The sequence below is a fragment of the Uloborus diversus genome, chromosome 10, assembly GCF_026930045.1.
Source record: "Uloborus diversus isolate 005 chromosome 10, Udiv.v.3.1, whole genome shotgun sequence".
Taxonomy (NCBI): Eukaryota; Metazoa; Arthropoda; class Arachnida; order Araneae; family Uloboridae; genus Uloborus; species Uloborus diversus.
The window spans coordinates 55,751,265-55,771,245 of record NC_072740.1 but is presented as its reverse complement, the minus strand read 5'-3'; the positions used below and the strand labels follow the sequence as shown (position 1 = coordinate 55,771,245).

Below are 19,981 nucleotides of genomic sequence, written 5' to 3'. Positions count from 1 at the left end.
TTCTTCTCGAAGTGTTTTATATATACTGTTAGAAAATGCGTAAACATTGGTTTTACTACCTAAACGGTGTATATCCATTCCCTTATTTCTCGTCAGGTGTTTTACAGCGAAGTAGAACATCCCTTCTTTGCCGGTATCCACTCATTCACTTTCATATTAAAAGGGCACATATCCAAATTTTAATTTGCCACTTCTAATTCAAAAGTAGTTCACAAATAAAACAGCGGAGCGAGACACTGGCTGAGCATTTCCAATCAAGCATAATACCCGTCCGTATTAAGAAATCGCAGCTCCTTGCGCCTTGTGCAAGTCTGTTATCAGTTAGGCAAGCGCGATATCAAATTGTGATTAATAAATTAATATTAAATAATTGATATTACTATTAAATTGTGATTAATTTATGATTAAATTTGATTAATTTAAAAATTGTGATTAATTGTGATCTATTAATACTTACAACGTTGTTATTTGAATCGGCTTGCGTGGTTTCATTGATCATACCTAATTGGATCGAAGGTCTTTTTTTTTTTGAAATGTTCAATGAAAAGAATAAAGTAAGTAGGAAGAGATAAAGAAGAGTAAAAAAAATATATTAAAAAATGTTGAATATTTTGTTTCAATTTTAAAGTTTACTTCTGAAGAAAATGCGCGGTTTTTTTTTTTTTTTTTTCAAAAAGGAATATATCCAAAATAAAATTGGCAATTTAGGTCTGGATAAAATTGTAAAAAAATTCCTAGACTTATGCCAATAGTCACTTGTTATTCTACCAAAACATTGTAAAAAATTTGAAATTCTAACAGTTAGTGCTTCTGTATAAAACTTTTTTTTTTCGTTTTGCCAAAAAAATATAAAACTGAATCCATTTTGAAATTAAACTAGAAAATGCTTTTTTTTTTTTTTTTGCAAAAGGGACGATATCCATTGTTTTACACCTAAAGGGAATATATCCAAAATAAAATTGGCAATTTAGGTCTGATAAAATTGTGAAAAAATTCCTAGACTTATGCCAATAGTCACTTGTTATTCTACCAAAACATTGTGAAAAATTCTAACAGTGTTGGTGTGTAAAACGTTTTTTTCGTTTTACCAAAAAAATATAAAAATTGGGTATAATCTGTTTTGAAAGTTAACTCCTCATTTACTGTCGCAATTTTTCCTTTTACCGTTTTAAAGATTAATAATTGTCCAACTACAATAGCAGCTATTACAAAAAAGTAAAAATGAATTCTTTTTTGCACGATCTTAAAAGAAATACCGTTTATGATGACTTTAAAAATATTTTCGGGCGGAATACCCCGATGAATTTCCATCCTTGCTAGAAAGGTTTATGCTTTTTTTACTTTTCACCCTCTAGCCCCTCAGAAGAACGTTAACGATTAATATAATGCTTCCTTCCTTTCCAATAATTAAGCAAATTATTAGGTATTCACGCAGAACGTCTTTAATATTGTAAGGCACTGCGATGAAACAACGCAACAGCATTTACTGCCATAGCTCAAGCGAAGATTTTATTTGAACTTTATGCTAGGGTCGATAATTGTTAGGGGTCGATGGACTTCTGGCGCTTGTGGGCGAAACGCTTTTAAGAACTGGACTTCATTCACTGCTGAGTCATGTTCGCTTTTAACAGAAAAGTGGTTTTTCCAGCTACAAAAATGAAATGTTAAAACAACCGAATAGCTGTTGTCTTGAAGATACGGAGTTATTTGAAAAACAATATTGTGGGAACATTTTTAGATGTTTTTCCCCCTTAATATATTTTTAATTTCGTTTCGTACAATATCCGTAAACACAATACAGTGGAACCCCGATTTTACGTATTTCTGGTGATAAAAACGCACCAAGTGGGAAAACGTTAAACCGGAAGCGGAGGTAAAAATCTAAGCATATTCTTTATAAATTTACCCTTACCCAATGCATTAATGAGAGAAATGTCTAATGTTTACTTTGTTTGTAAACTAATTTTGTTTCTTGGTTTTTTAACCGCAAATAAAAAAATTTTCTTAAATAAAATTCAAGTCATCAAAGCTCTAAAATAGTAAAAATATTAATCTTAATGTTTTAGAGCTTTAATGACTTGAATTGAGACGCCATTCCTTCAAGTAGAGATAACAGTGACTAATCTTTCACAAATGAGAAAAAAGGCTATGGTGCTAAAGTGAACTCTTACAGTGACTAATTTAAACTACTAGTTCTACAGTAAAAACCTGATCAGATAAGGCCAGGAAGTTGAAATGCATGGTATCTAAAAGCCATTAAGAGCTAAATCTCCGCGCTCTAAATGCGGCAACAAATGTTATTTTGTCCAGAAAAATGATAAAAATTAAAGTACCGTACCTTAGAAAGTAATTAAGTACTTGTATTTTGAAGCAAAAATGGTTTTTATATGCTGCAAAGAAACAATTCGGGTATCGGACGATCAGAGGAAACTCTTTCGGCCACAGAAGATTGGACAATAAGACGGAAAAAAAAAAAAAAAGAATTTCATAGCGGCTTTAAACACCCAAAACAAATTTTTCTTGAAACAAGAAACCGAAAAAAAGATTTTGTGAGTCTTTTACAGAGAAAATTGTTTTGATATATTTTATACGTTTTTCTAAAAATATATATTGATATATACAATTTTAGAAAAACGTATTAAGCAGATTTTCTGTAAAAGTGTAACGTAAAATCCGGAATATTTTAACATTATTAGCATAGGAATTTTGACATACCAACATAAAATGACGTTGGAAGCGGGATAACGTAATTTTCACCCTGTTTTTATCATATATTCAAATGCGAATGTATGCTCATGATCTAACATTCTAAATCAATAAAATATGTGCATGTCATTTTAATAGAGAGATAGAGAGAACAAATTTTGCTCTGTAACTCTCAATGTAGAATATTACTTCTTAAAAGAAAAGTAAAGCAATTTAAATATTTAACAGAATCATAAATATTTGATAAATGTCTAGCACTTTTTTAATTATGACCAACTGGCCCCAAGAAACATACATGGAAAATTCTTAATATTTTTTCCTGTTTGTATGAATTAATTTATTATTCTATTTTATTTTTTTTTTTAACTTTTTCTTTCAATCTTCAAAAATTTTTTTTTTTTTTTGAAAAATAAGTATATTATATATATTCCAGAAAAATTCATCTCCAAAAAGTAGCAAATTAGCGACAAATTTCAAAAGTAGTTTGTTGTCGCTACATTAAAAAAAAACACTGGTAGTAACCACTTTTGGTGATGCAGTAGTTGTAGTTAACTACAAAAAAAAAGCAGTTTTTTCAACTACTGCTATCATTTATGGTAGTGTGCTTCAATGTCCTTGCAATCTGACTGAAAAGGAATTTATACTCTCCAAAAAGACATCCGAATGATTATATCTTATTGGGAAAAAACACATTAAAAATGCAGTAACAAAGGAATAACAGAAACCTCAAAGTTCGCAGCTATATAAATATCACAGAAACAAAAAAAATGAAGTTTCAGGTGTATAGTATAATTACTTTCCTACACACTTGAAGCAAAATTAAACAAAAACCAATACTTTCAAGCTAGAAACAGAACATTTTAGTAATGTTTTACTCCGTGTTATATCACCATTGAGTAGTAAAACTTGTGTAAGTTGACCACCTGCGGTGCATTAATTTAGTGGTCAACATAGAGTTCGTATGTATGATATAGGAAGGACTAATGTGTGCCTGACAAAAGTGGTCAACTGACAAAGGTGGTCAACTTCACTGGTTTTACTCTATTCTCATTTTAAGTGCGGGTCATAACCAGGAAAAGACTGGCAACCACTAGTTCAAGACGAAGGTGATCGTAGTATTTCGAAAAATCATGATTAAAAATAGTTCGTTTTTCTTTTGCTAATAAAATTTTAATTTTTTATTTAAAAAACTAGAAAAATCGCCCGTCAAGGTATGACGGGTGAAAATTGCTTTTACATTTGAATGAAGCTAGTACCTGTTAAATGATATTTTGATAGATGAAATTTTAACTCTAACTCCAGTGGATTAACCCTAAACTCCAGTAGATAGCGTTCATTGTTGACCACTTTTTCCTTTCTTCATTCCCCTGAAATGACAGTCTTACAAGTAAAACAGTTAAGTTACCGGATTCAGTTCAGCCGTGTCACAATAAAGCCTTTCCCTGCCATTTTAAACATTACTAAAACATATTATCAAATTATTATGCCGTGGCGCGAATCTTATTGCTGATGACGTCAGGAGCGTTACTCGATCAGTGAATTCGCTATTATGTATATGAGGATGTCGAAATGTTTTTATTTTAATATTATTTTAACGATACTTTAGTTGTATCAGCTTTTAAAATAACTGCGAAGTTCCAAAACCTCTTTTTTTTTTCTTTTTTGCCTATTTTTAAAATTTCCCTATCGTCTCTTTTAACCAAGAACTATTTCAGGTGTAGAGTTTCCACGTAATAAGCACTCAAGCATTCATTTTCGCTCAAAAAATGTTTCATGCTCTATTTTATTTAAAGTAGATCCAATTTCAATGACAGGTTTAAATCTTTACAACCCGCTTTGCACTTCCTCCATCCAGAGAAGTTATTCCAACTGTTTCACCGAAACGTATCTTTTGCAATTCAATGAAGTGGTGACGCAAAGGATCTAGAATTGCCTACGCTCTACGTTCGTGAATTCTCCACATAAATAACAGAAACTCTGATGTGAATACAATAGCGTAATTCTATATTCAGCTGCACGAGGAAACGACAGTGACAGGAGACCTTCCACTTGGCATTTCAAACTCGGGTTCAATGCAATTTGTTCCTCTTTGTCAGAACAGGTAACGCCAGACGGTTAAAAAGTAACGACAAAGAAAGTTTCTCAGAAAGAGTGATGCTTTCATTAGAGAATGAAAAACGAAAATGGATTTACGCAATTTCGTTATTTAAAGCAAAGCTATCGGAGCCAGAATTTACCTTATGTGAGGGGAGAGTGGGTCATGACAGCATTTATACGCATCGTAGCCTGTCCAAGATTCACCGTCTTCATTAATGGTGACTGGGGGACGTTAAATATGTTCGTAGTCACAAAGTCTTCCAAGTGAAACGATACCTCTGGTCTCTGGGGGTGCTGAACCTGGCTTGCTCGGTTTCTGGTCTGCGTCGAAAAATCAGAGCTGTCTTCAGGGTCCCATCCTTGATTAAATCACAAATAGTGGTAGGTGCTAGAGATGAGTTCGGGCTTATTTTTAAGAGCCCGGGCCTGCCCGAGCCCGAAAATTTGTAACTGAGCCCGAGTGATATTGTCTCGGACCGAAATCCGAGCCCGCCCGAGCCCGAAGGAAACTTTCTTGTATCAAAAACTGAGCCTTCTACAGTCTGACATGATCTCTCTGTTAATGAAAAATGTTACGCCAAATGTTTTTCATTAACAGAAGTTTCTAAATTTTCTTAAAATGCTCCACTTCAAATGCATTACTGTATGACATATTGCAATAGTAATCGCAAAAAAACACTATAAATAAGCGTTAATTTATTTATTTATTTTTTTTTTTTTGGAGAGGGTTAGGGAGGTAAACTTGAAATTGATTGAACTGCTTTAAATCCTTCCTCCTTCCATGTTTTCACAGTAGGAAAATGTTTATTTGCTTTGAATTTGTATGGAGATAGGCGATTGAATATCTGTACTTGAGCCCGAGCCCGCCCGAGCCCGAAACCTATTTTCGGTTCTAGGGCCCGAGCCCGTCTCATCTCTAGTAGGTACGGGGGACCCTGGAGTGAAAAGTATTTATATGTATATAAACTAACGTATTAGGAGTGGCAATATATGCTTGTACCAAGTAGAGTCTCTATATAGAAGCTACTATATAGGGACTCTAGTACCAAGGTCTCTGCGGGATTTTGGCCCCTCTTTAGGGCGCCACAGAAAGTAGCTAACTATATAGTGGACTCGCACTACAACGCGATTCAACTTCGTGAATTGGCTATAACGCGAGCAATGAATTTTAGAACTGTCGCAAAATCTTCGCCCGTAACACGAGATTTTTCGGAAGGGAATTGCTACGTGTAAGTATCGGCTTCTTTATTGGCTACTAAATATTGCTTTCGTGAATGGACTTCTTTTTTTTAGCATCACTAAAGTGCAGAAGTTCCCTTTAAGTATTAGTCTAAACATCGCTTTGTTAGTGTATACAAATAACCACTCGGTATTTTCCATTATAAATGTAAAAGTTAATTTAACATAGCGTCAACAAAGCTCACAGCGTTAGCTAAGGAAGAGAAAGTTTCTTACAATTAAAGAAAACGTGGAGATCCTCGATATGGAGCAGACCTGATATCGTTCTTATCAGTTGCAGAGCAGCAACTATCATAGCCTTTCTTTTTTTCAAAGTTATAATTATTATTACTATATTCACTTTACAGTGTATAATAGAGCTGCATTGCAGTATTAATATCCATATAGTATCTGTTCATGCAGCAATTGCACTCTATGTCTCTTCCTCCCACTGATTTTGTGCATCATAACTATTTTATATTGAACACGTAGGTTTTTTTTTTTTTTTCCAAAAACATACAGTATAAAGTCAGTTCTTTATGCGGAAAACGTTGACATATACTTAAAGAATGGTCTAAAGCCGTTTGAAGAGTGTTTAAAAGTCTAAAATAATGGTTTATGTTTATCAAAAAGTCGTATACGTAACCTTTTCACAACGCGAAATTTCAGTTTACGCGAGGGGTCTTGGAACGCATCCCTCGCGTAAGTTGAGGCTTCACAGTACACAAGTTTATCTAAGTCAAGACTAAACTGTGCATGTTTTCATTTCTTCAGGATGTTGTTAGTTACGTATGATTTTCAGGTTTCATTTAAAAGGTATTTGGTAGGGAAAAGAGTGCATCGCCGCAAAGCAACAGTAAGATATCTAAGACTGAAAACAACAGTAAAATATCCTACAGATGCTTTAAGGCGACGACATGTGAACATGGTATGAAAAACAGAATAAAATAATCTTAGAAAATTCTGGCAGTACCAGTCCTACCTCTTTGCTAAACTATTTGAGCAGAGTCATTTTGTGTTTCTGTGAGGTCAACTTCTTTGTTTTAGCAGATGCTGGTTTGTTAAACATGAAAACTATTCGATTGTGAATGCACTCTAATATTATTACTGTTATTCCTCGAGAAGGGTATTTACTACTAAAAAACTGATATTGCTACTACATTGCAGTTCCTTTTACATTCTTGTTTAACCAGGTTAAAATTGACGAAAAAAGGACGAAAGTTCAGAAAAACTCGCACAGAGCTGAAATTTTTTAGACTTTAAGAACATCATTATAAACGAACTGCCAAAAGTCCCCATCGATCCCGGTGGAGCCTTAAATATTTATTTAAGGTCAAAAAAATCGATTTTTTAAAGGTATTTCTTAAACTGTAAGTTAGTGTTATCGCAAAAATACGAAACAATATGTGGATACAAAATTTTAAAATTATACAATTATGTACAAACAAGCGGGGATTCAGAGGGTGTTTCGTGGTGGCCATATTCCCATAGAGGGCTACATTTAGGCTATATTTAGTCACTTAAGGAGGTTAAGGGACTAAATATAGCCTAAAATGGAATTTTGGGGTCATATATTTCAAAAATTCACATTTGACTACCTATTTGTGCCTAAACATTGCAATTGACACCGGTAAAATAGTTTTACCACACTAAGTCACCAATCTGTGATTCAACCAGGGGTAAAAGGATATTATAAAGGACAGGGCAAGAATGTACAGGAATTTAAATTTTCCGGAGGGCGGAAGTTTTCAATTTGCCGAATTGAACTCCAAATTTTGCCGTATGGTGATAATTTTGCCGAATGTAACTCTAAATTTTGCCGAATGGTGATAATTTTGCCGAATAGTGATAATTTTGCCGAATAGAACTCCAACTTTTGTCGAATGATGATATTTTTGCCGAATCACCAGACAATTTGCCGAATAATGACATTTTTGGGAGGTCACAGTGACTTTCCGTGACCTCCCATCGGGGCGCCCTTGGATTCAACCATACAGCCATACAATATTCATTATAAAACATCCGTGTAGGAGATATGCGTAGTAAAAATCCGTTGCAAGTCTGGCAACGCCAGAAAATGTAAATTTTGTATCACGTGATATGTATCACGTAAAAGTATATAAACCTTGTCACGACACGCAAGCGAGTCGCTTGCCATCCTTTGAAGTTTATTTGCTGACTTTTTGTTATGTGATGTATGTGCAACATTTAGAAATCAAACAAAATCTAAGTCAATTCTATTTTTACGTAGTGTGATTTCCGCTTTATAATTTTAAGCTAATGCAAATACCTGCTACCCAAGGATCTGCAAGGGCCATAAATTTTGTTCTTTATAACGGAAATTTCGTTGAAATGGAATTCAAGCTATGCAATGGCAATTAGAACGGGACTGAACACTTATTTCATTGAAGCGGATATTTCACAGTAATTCGCCGATGATAAAATCGCGGATAACCGCAAAAAGTCTAAAATGAGGGACATAAATAAGGTAAAAATTGTCCTTCCTCAAAAACTTAGGTGTATTGATGCATAATACTTTCTTCAAACAGTGAAAATATATAGAGTACAGCAAAAATGTTTTCTACTTTAGCACAACAGAACTTAACATCAATGAAAAATAAGTGCATGTACGATGAAGAAAGCACCAAAAAAATAAATAAATAAATAAAATTAATCAACTGAGTTTAAATTTAGTTTTTCGGGAAAAGTAATCAGTCATTGGTATTTGCTTTTTACGGCGAAAATATATGTTTCTGATTGTTGATTGACTCGCAGATAATCGGAAGTTTACTGTATTTGCATTCACTCTTTGAGATTCTACTGTAGTATCAATATTTCTTACCGAAAAAATCAAACTTTTGGCGTAAGAGACAGGAAAAAAGCTAAAGACCAGAAAAGCAAGCTGCGAGGAAAGCTTTAAGAAAATAAATCATGCGACTTGGATGGCCACTGAGTTAACCTCACGAAGAATCTGGTTTTAAAAAAATTCGGTGAACGTTACATGAATATATATCCTGCCCAATCAAAGAAATATATACAAGAGTAGCATCTTTCCTTGTCATTTGTATATTTGCTTAAGGTGTTGTCAGTTTCACTCAATGGTCTAAAAAACTCGTTTGAAAGCTGTCAAGGGCATAGAATCGAGTTTATTTTTCTTTTATTAGTTTTTTATGGGGATATATATTCTTCACGCGTAGTGTAGCATTATTATCTATTCTCAACTAAATTTTATTTCTCGCTCAAGGTTAAAATTAGGGGGCGATACTCGTATTTCGCTTATTTGTAGCCTTATTACTTATAAGACACATGATGTTTTCAAAAACATCTTCATTATTTGAATATTTTTAATATCATCCAAATTACGAACTGTTTTACTTTATACTTTTTAAATCAAATTACAAGAAAATATTATTACTAAATAATGGAGTTTAACATAAACAATGCATGAAACATTGTGAAACAAACATATAAAACAATATTCAGTACTAAAATCGATTTCTGACGGCTGTTCACTCGAAATATTGATGTAAAGTGAAATCTATGTTAAAAAATAGTTTTACTTCAATTTTAAATACTTAAAAACTGTTGAAAAATACAAAACGTTAAATCGCATAATATTGTAGAAAACTGCAGACATGTGTTTCGAGGTTACAAATAACCCTTTTTTTAATCTAAAAGAGGTGAGCTTATGGAAGAAGAGATCTACTTTTCTGCACAAAGTTATTTCTTTATTTCTTACGTAAAAACTATTTTCTGCTCGTAAAAATACATCTGTCAATTAAAAAAGAAAAAAAAATGCGAAGACAGGTTACTTGTAAAACGATATTTTAAGTTATTCTTTACTGTGCTTCCATTTGACATTATTAAAAGAAAAACATTATAAAGACCGACGGTAGGGATACGAGATAAACGGAAAAACATCGATATTCTGCTTTAAAAAGGAATTACGCATCTACCAAGAAACATCTACGTATCAATTACACAACTTATAGCATTCCTTAAAATTTTATTTTCAACGAAGTGAATAAATTTGACAATTTACATTAACATATATAATCTGATGATTTTTTAAAGAAATTTTATCAATTGAGGGATTGGGCACGTGACGCCACATATATTTCATTAAAAATAATTCTTTAAAATATTAACGGACAAATTTTTTCTGTTTACCAAATTACAAACTTGTGTGATTTTTTATTTCGTCATTACAATTTAAAATTACTTTTTAATGAAATATATGAGCCGTCACGCGCGGGACAAAGGGTTGTCTTTTCAAGGAATGGCCCTAATGTGTACTTATTTCCACAACCTATATTTTGCGGATATACGAAAAATGTGTAAAATTATTTTTAAAATATATTTATTTTTCAAAAGACAATTGAAAGTGCATCGATGAATAAAGATGATTTATCGTTTAGTGGTCTTCAAAGCATCAATAATTAATGTATGCATGATTTTAATTTAGAAAAAATACGATGTAAATCGGAAAATGTACGAAAAAAAACCCTAACTGATGGAATTTTGCAAGAGTTGATTTTCGCGTCTTGAAAGAACTTTTCTTTGCACCAGTAAGTGCGTAATATATAGAAGAATGTTGAAAGTACAGGTTTCAAATTGTTCGGACAGCTGCTGCAAGGTAGAATCTGAAAATACAAATATTTATTGCACGTTTTATGTTTTTAAATTTCGTTTATCTTGTTCATGAATTCTTGACTTCAAGGGTAGAATTCTTAAATATATGTCGCAATATTAAATTGCGAAAAAAAAATTTGTATGTAAAATCAAACTGCGATTATCCGTTGAAGTAAGAATATATCGCAAATTTTAATGGTATTTTTATGTGCACCTTAATACAAGTAAAATAGTTTTCAAAAGCATTAGGAAAAACGTAGGAAACTATTTTTTCTGTTTTCATTTTTTTATGTGTCACAGAAATATTTTTAAAAACAAATACTGTACTCAGGTGGTGGAAAAGATAGAAAGTAAACAAACAGGTTTCCAGAAAGTTTGTCACCATGCCATTTTTGGGGAATTTTCTCTTGAATAAAAACAACAACAATCCTATTCACATTTGCCGTCTGCTTGGCAGAAATTTGGTCTCATCCAAGTCAAACCCACAAGTGACGTCACCAAATTGCGCGTTTCGTTGTTTACATCAGGTCTATCTTTTTAGTGAACGCAGTATAGTACTAACATAAAATGTAAACAAACAAAAAATGCTTTAACAAAACTTTGCATTTAATAACAGCAATTAAAGTTTAAAATAAATAAAAAGATATAATTTGCTTGGTTTAAATTGAAAAACTCAAAATTAGTTTACGTTGCAATTTTGGCTAATCAAAGCAAAGGAAAAACTACAGTGGCTGCCGTTTATATGAATTATGTTTGATTCCAGAAAACGGCTGATTCAATAAATCGGCTAGTTCAATAAAGCTAGATTTTGTTGTCTTTGAAGATTTGATTCATTAAAGCGGTTGATTCAATTAACCGGCGTCCACAGTATTAAAATTAAAAGTTCAGTTGTACCAAAAACTTATTTGAGTAATAAGCGTATGATTGTATTTTGCAACTTTTCAGCAAATATTATTTTAATGATCACATTAAAAAATTCCTTTATTTCAGCATTTTACACAAGAAGATCTCCCGAAGAAAATACATTGGAAATAAATTTGACTTATTCAAACCGATACTATGATCAATAATCTACATGGAGTTTGATGTAAATGTCTTTGCGCTGTTCAGAAATAAAATGGAAAGGATAAGTTTCAGGGAAAAAAAGGGAATTTGTTTCTGACAAATTCAAGTTTCCGAAATCGAGAATTGCAACGAGGTTTCGAAACATTGTATCTTAACTTTTGAAACTTTTTTTCCTTTTGAATTTCTATGTTCCTCCGTATTTAAAAAAAATAATAATTTTTCATAAAAAGTAGTCTATCTTTTTCTATTTGCATTCAAACTAAGTATCATATAAAAACAATAGTAACAAATCGTTATATTTTAAAAGCTGTACCGTAATACATGAAGCATTCATCAAACAATAAATTAATTTATGCGGTAAGAACTGTGCTCAATTTTAAGTTTAGAAAAATCTTATTTATTTTAAAGCAGACAAAATGAAAATGAAAAACATAGTCTAAATGAATTCGTTTAAGTATCTTTTTCGTGAGAATTTGAGTTAGATAATATTTAGGAGATGATTTTTCATTATTACCGTATCTAAGAATTTATATTTTATTAATATTCCAAAAACAAGCAGAAATAATAAAAAGTCGAAGATTATCCAATTCTAAAGGACTACCCTCCCCTCCCTCCCCCCTAAAAAATGAAAAATAATTAAAGGCTGCATTTTTCAATGTAGGTAAAGCAGGACGATACAATTTATGACCATAAACGCAGTTTTTTCTCAAAAACTTTTATGAACTTTGCTCGACAAGCAACGGCAATCGATCATGGGAATTGCTCTCTACCAATAATAAAGTGTATAAAAGAAGCGAGCACCAGACACCGCATTCTGAAAGGAATTTGCAATTTTGATTGCTTTAAAAAAAATACGTTACTGTAAGACTGAGGTGCCCTGGTGAACACCTTGTCTGGTAAGAGATTAATTTCGTAGCAGCTTCCACAAGAATCTTCCCTGCAGTTAGATATCCAGCTACAGTAAACTCCCGCTTATCCGCGGAATAGGTTGGCACGATAACTGCGGATAAGAGAAAACCGCGGATAATCCTAACAACAGGTAAAAAACTTAGTGTACACAATAGCTAAAGAAAACGCTTTACAGATACATTTTAATTATAACTAAAAACATTGCTACATTGCATCTACTAACATTGAATGTAAAAAAAAAATATGTAAAACATAAAAGTGAACAAAAACACATTCATAAGTTAAAAAAAAAAGAAAAAAAAATTTGAAAAGATCCGTGGATAATCTGAACTGCGGATAATCCAATCGCCGATAATCGGGAGTTTACTGTAGTTAGAACATAGGCTATAGAATCTAGTGACAGTTCATTCAAGGATAAAAATGGCTAAGTTGAGCCTACTGCATTTCAGCACATAAGCTGGTTTTAGATCGTTAAGCAACAGCAACAAAAACTCGTCGCTCTTTCTTGAGTTGCGCAATTTTAAATGTTTGTGTACATTGCACAAGTGCAAATCCTGAGCAGAGAAAGTTACATTGCTATTGTTTGTGATCCGAAGCAGATGAACACTTACTTGATTCCCAAACACTCCGACAGCACAAGCCCTTGAAACTTCTTCAGCGCTAAACCAAACTCCAGCCAGCTGAGACGGAATACCCAAAATGAAGACTTGAGATGCGGCCACAATTGTCTGGCCAAACATGGTTATAGGAAACCGACCTGGAACTAAACTTGCACATTTCACCCAAGAACCTGAAATAATATGCAAGGTTATGAAACGAAGAAATCATGTTGCACAAATATTCTCAACTAAAAGCCTTTACATGATTTTAAAAGTGGAGTAAAATTTCTCGATACAAAATCTGAATTATGCTTGAACTTGAGTAAAACTATGAGAACGTGTATACGTGTACAAATTAAAACAATTGAAAGGAGTTTAGAAAGTCCTGAAAGCAGCTGTTTCGAGGTTATAAAAGTAAATCCCTTCCGAACCTCGAAACAGCTGTTTGCAGAGTTTATTTTAACTCTTTTTTAATTGTTTTATTTGTACAAGTATACACATTGTCATAATTTTACCCATCTCATTATACAAATTTTTTGACTGCTTTTTTACACATGTTTGAACTTGCATGAAAATTGTCAATGAATCAATTTATGATTTTGAACACATGACATAATCGACTCAATGATTCCCATTAGAGGGCAGGCGTAGCAGCGAGGGAGGCGTATTCAGGGTAAACCTTCTTCAGTCTTTGGTTATAAGAGTATTGCCATTTCTAATGTGGTAGTTTATATACAGGTAAAAAGTGTTATTACCCCCCCCCCCCCTCCCCAGAAGGTAGTTTTGGATTGCGGCGCTAGTGATTAACAGAATAAATATTTGTTCACATTTCTTTGACAAAATCTTCAGTACCAAATGGCAAAATTATTCACGTTCACTTGACAATTTGTTTCTCCACCGAAATCAATACCTTAAAGAGCAGCCGGTTTCCCTTTCGCTGATTTTTGAATAAAACACAAATTTAGACAAATGTAATAACACCTTTTAAAAGTGATGTGCACACATCAACAGCCCAACAGCAGAGCAAATCCCAAGAGATATTCACATTTTATGAAGCAGTAACATTCGTGTATTGTAGTAGTTTTAATTCCATTATGTATTCATATCAATCAAAGAGGCAGTTAATCTATAAAATAAATCGATATTGTCTAGAGTGAATGCTGAAAATAACCCCGCTTATTCAATGTTATTTTTGAACTTTCTGCAAGGGCAAGCATACTTTTTTGAGATAAAGAAATTCTGAAGCCATATTCGAATATTTAAAAAAAAAGTTGCTTTAAGTCCGTGCCTGCAAAACCCAAACTTAATTCGGACAATTAAAAATTTCCAATTCTCGATATACTCTGAAAATGAAAAATATTAGGGTATTAAAATGACTACTACTGCTTTAAAATTAACAAGCTACATTGAGTATTGAGCGTCAGTTACAATTGAAAAAAGTTTGATCAAAACATCGACATGCTCTATTAATTTTTCATCACAAGGAAAAAAGCAACACAATAAGCGATTTATCAACCTCAATTTATTTCTATAAAATAATTGTTTTCTAAACTTTCAACTGATAGAAAATGCAAAGCTAAAGACAAAAAGAAAAAATTTAGTTTTTGATACAAATATTTTTGATTTCTACACTACAGATAATGAGGTTAAAATATCTCTCATGCTTTAAACTTCCTTTTTAGTTTTACTTTTAATTCTTTTAAAAGTACCTTATCTCAGTCGTTAGAGAATTTTTTCTCGAAAATCATTTTTTCTCTATTGAGTTATTATAACTATGCGACAAGTGCGATAGAGAAAATGTGATCGCGTTGAATGTTTTGCTTATCATATTGAAAATAAAGATAAAAATTATTTGCTTTATTTAAACTAATAAGAAATGAACTGTATATTTCAACAGAAGATATTTTGACTTCAGTTTTAGAAACTCAGAAATGAAAATCAGATATATTTTTGAAAGGCTAATAATTTTAGAAAACGAAATTGGAAGTAAAATAAATATTATTTACTTGTGTGCCCCAGAAATGCTACTATTTGTGACCATTCACATATTTAATTGAATTATTTTGCTTTAAAGTGTTTTTGTTTTGCTTAGATGCAAAATGATATCAAAACATGATATTCAATTGAATTATTTTACTTTAAATGTTTTTGTTTTGCTTATGAAGTAAAATAATATCAAAACATGATATTCAATTGAATTATTTCTTATTAAAGCATTTCTGTTTCGCTTACGATGCAAAACCATATTCAAAATAAGGAATTTGACTGAATTGTTCTCCTTTAAAGCGTTTGGGTTTCGTTAACGCTGCAAAAACTATCACATAACATGGCAATTGATTGAAAATATTCGATGCATAATTAAGAGATTTAAATCACGTGTGAAATATCTTTGTTTTTGAGAAGACATCGATTGCTCTTCATTTATCATTCCTTTATAATTAACTCTTTTTCTTTGATAGTAAAAATGAATGTAAAAAGAAAGAGATTTCCTCTCAAGCTCCTTTCTTAAAAATTCTTAGATACATTTTCCGTTTTTTGTGAATCGAACTGCATGACAATGTATTCTAAATTAATAGCACCACTTTCTTCAAATTTAAACTTCATGTTGCTTTTGTTGAAAAATTTGGTTTTATGACTACTATGAATGCAAGGTAGCACTCTGAACCTGATCCAACAGAAACTATGCTTCAAAGGTGACGGTACTTTTGTGTCATTGAACTTTTCTTTATGAAAGTTTCCTTGTAGATCGCTGCTAATGTATTATTGATGACACTCTCAGAAAAGTGTTTATTGACCTTGTTGATAATTCGGATTGTAACAGGTGGAATTTTAAACTCATTCTGGAATTACTTTGCTTCAAAAAATTTTTGCAATAAAGAGTTTCTGCAGTTGAAAAACTTTATTGACCAACATAAGTATTTCTTAACTTTTAAAAAAGAACAAATATCACGTTTCTGAAAATACATAAAATTTTCTTGATTCTCATTACGCGCGAATCGAAAGTGAAAACGTTACGCATTAAAGTCCTAATGTCTTATTTTTAGTTATTTTGATACTTTATATTTTATTTCAGTGATTTCTTTAAAAATAACTTTAAAAAATATCGTATAGCAATATCAGTGGCAAGAAACGTTCAACGACAGAAATTTCCTTCACGCTGTCACGTCTTTGTAGAAAGGTAGTCATCGTTTGACCATTCATACCGTCACCATGTACGTCATCCTATATGGGGACTGAACGGCTTGACGATTGGAAAAATTAACAAACAAGTTTGCAAGTCTGCACGAACGATCACTAATACAAAGAACCATCGCATCGATTGATTCCTTTTAACTAAAATATTTCTTAAGTTAATGGTTAACAAGTCACCATAAGATATATTTTCAGAAACGTAAAAAGCCTCAGAGTACCTATTTTCTACATTTTAATTTAATTGCCCAATATCTTCCATCTACAGTTTCAGCTTATACCCTCTTTTTCTTAAATTTGAGTGCAATATTCTTAAACTTAATGCTGTTATAGCCTTTACTCCCATCTAGAAAGGCTTCGTCATCTATTCTATCTTCGAATAGAAAGGGCAAAATATATTGATGTGTTACATATGATATGTCATTTTTTTTTTTTTTTTTTAATATTATATGTGAAGTGAATTTTTGTAAAAAAAAAATCTTGATTGAAATAAAGTTTAAAATGAAATTTAATTGAAATTGCATTGAAATCAAAATATTCCTTCTATTATTTTTTAGAAACCACCACTAAAGGGATTATAACAGCAGAATTGTATAAGAAGCAGGGAAAAATACTTTGGTCATTTTGTGCTGAAATAACGCATCAGTAGCTTTTCAAAATTCGTTATGGTTATTCTTAAATTTAACGTTCCACTCAAAATTAAAATCACTACTGAAAAAACGCGTAGACGTTCTCTTAAACTTGGCAATGGTGTATCTGTTGTAAGAGAGAAATCCCAACAAACTGCGCAATTAATTAATCAGTTCAATGGCTGATTTTCTATACAGTGTAAACTAAACGTCTCCAAAATACGAAAAAAAGTCTTTTTTTAAACAAGACAGAGCTCTAATCTTGTTTATTATTCAGGAACTCAAGTTTTATATTACGCTAAATACTATTTAAAACAAAGGCAAAGAATTGCGTATTTCAAACTCAGAAATCGAAAACATTAAGTGTAAACAAGCCTGAATAGAATACGTCCTCTCCTCCGCCTTGTTTGTTTTCTTTACTTAGAAATTAACTTCGACGTATCAGTGGCCTACATAGAAAGTAAATCCGGAACAGGCCCGGATCTGCGTACCCGCAGACCACGCAGTGCGGGGGGCCCGAGCCCATGTCCTTATTGAGCCCAACGGTCGAAGAAATTGAAAAAAAAAAAAAAAAAACTAGCACTATGACTTATTAAAGTTGCAAATATACACTGCTGGCCTCTGTGGAAGGGGTGGGGAGGGGGGTTGAAAAATTTATAGATCCGGGTCTGATCCGCAAACCCTGTATACTGTCCAAACTAACTCCCCCTAACTTAGTTATTATTTCAAGCTGCATTCGTAGAAACATTGGACACGCCAGGCGTTATCTGCAAATAGACAAAATATAAAAATAGCGAAATTGTATAAAAATTAGAAACCGCTAACTGCACAAGGTGCTACAAACCTAACAAGTTTTATTGCTTCTTTAAAAGTTACCTACCATGGAGTTTAAGTCATGGATATGAAACTATTATGAATTCACTGCTAGGACGAACGGAATTTCTTGAAATAGTTTATGAGATAAGTTAAACACATTTTGATACATGTTTAGAGCCATGCTGAGCATAGCGAATGGGGTAAAGTGAAATAAAGTCGAAGTTGCTTATAACGAACCCTGATTTAACGAGAACCCGAGAGGGAGGAAATCAGAAATTGGTTGGTAAAATTTTAAGTCTATGGGAGAATAACTCGCTTTAAGGGGGTCCGGGACACAAAAATCCTCAAATTTTGCAATTTTTTTTTATAATTTGAAAAATTGCTCCGTTTTTTTTCTGCTTAAGAGGACGTTTGAATCTTGTTCCTACCTTAAATAGAACGAAAGTTATAGTTATTTTTGTTGCATGCATCTAACGAATGTGTACATAACTTTAAAACTTTAAACGCGTTTTTCTCCATGATGCAATTTTTCCCGATTTCTTGCATTCAAACTCTTATAAGTCAGGAACCGATAGAGATAAAGTAATGAAACTTGGAGCATATCTTTTTCAAGCAATTTACTTTAATTTTTATTCGGCGAATTTGAAAAAAACGTTTACTGCAAAAATTATGATTTTTTAAAAAAAAAGTATCTTCGAATTTTTCGAAATTTTTCTTCAAATATTTTTTATTTTTTATTGAATCAATATTTTTAAAATCGCCGAATAAAAATTAAAGCTTAGATATTTGTGCATACTTTTTTGAAAAAAAATTGAAAATTGACCAACAATATTTTGAGTTATAGCAATTTAAAGCAACCCCATTTTTTTGAAAAAAACTAATTAAATTTAAATAAAAAAAATTTTTTTTTTCATATTTATGTTATGATTTTGCTTATTAAATAAATGATGAATCAGTTCAGAAAACTTCAAAACTCTAAAGTACATAATAAAAATTTTTTCAAAATGTGTCCCGGACCCCCTTAAACGAGCAAACCCCGCTTAAAGCGAGCGATATTTTTCAATTCATAAATTGTCTATTGACTTCCAGCTCAGCTTAGCCTTTTTTGATAAATTTTCTTTAACATGCCAAAGTTAAGCATAGTTAGTAACAAATCACAAATCCTGAGAACAAGCGATGATAGCATTTTTTTTTTAATTTGTGGAGTAAGGAAACATTTAAAACTTACATGTGTACATGTACATTGTTCAAAAACAGTGACATGAGAAAGATTCTATCAGACAGTTCAAAGCAAAGTAATCAACTTCTTTGGTACACAGTGATTGAAAAGAAGAAGAAACGAGCTGATGTGTGCAGCACATGATTTCCTTTTTACACCAATTTCAAGTTATTTCCCCATTATTGGCAATTTTAATGGGATTCAATAGTAGCTCTCTAAATATCATCAACAATGGCCAAATTGAAACCAGATAAAAAAAAACTTTAAAAAAAATCGCCAAATTTGTCGCCAAGTTGGCGACAAAACTTGGCGACCAAAAGACTGGCGATATATCGCCAAGTGTCCGCCAAATTGTAACACCACTTGAGTTTATATCGAAATTAACAATGATTTCCTCCGAAAAAGGGGCAAAAGACCCCTTTAGAAACACCGGAATGCAACCAAAAGGGGAGGTGCACAACTAGGAGTCTACGTAACAAATTTTAACTTTCTAGGACATACCGTTCTTGAGTTATGCGACATACATACACATATACACACATACATACGTACATACAGACGTCACGATAAAACTTGTTGTAATTAACTCGAGGATCGTCAAAATGGATATTTCGGGTGTCTGTACGTTCCTAGGCATATATCCATGTGTGGTCGGGTTGAAAAATAAATTCAACATTCATTCAGGGGTGAGCAAAATGGAAATTAAGGACGAATTTTGAGTGAAATTTTTTTCACGAGTACAATACTTCCTTTCTTGTAAAAGGAAGTAAAAATGCAACTAAGATGATGTTTTATGATTATTTTTTTTCCCGAACTCGTTTTTTTTTACGAGCACTTGGTTATAACGAGCAAATATCGCAGTTCCTTTGAGCTCGTTATAAGCGAGTTCGACTGCAGTTTAT

The 19,981-nt window shown here is 32.4% G+C and overlaps 1 protein-coding gene across 1 annotated transcript in view; it reads right to left on the bottom strand.

Annotated features, from left to right (window-relative positions):
* Positions 1–19,981, bottom strand: part of LOC129231326 (feline leukemia virus subgroup C receptor-related protein 2-like) — a 182,625-nt gene that overhangs the window by 55,806 nt on the left and 106,838 nt on the right. Inside the window, exon 3 of the mRNA XM_054865615.1 lies at positions 13,239–13,417. Within this exon, the coding sequence (XP_054721590.1) occupies positions 13,239–13,417 (179 nt within the window). The remainder of the gene's footprint in view (positions 1–13,238; positions 13,418–19,981) is intronic.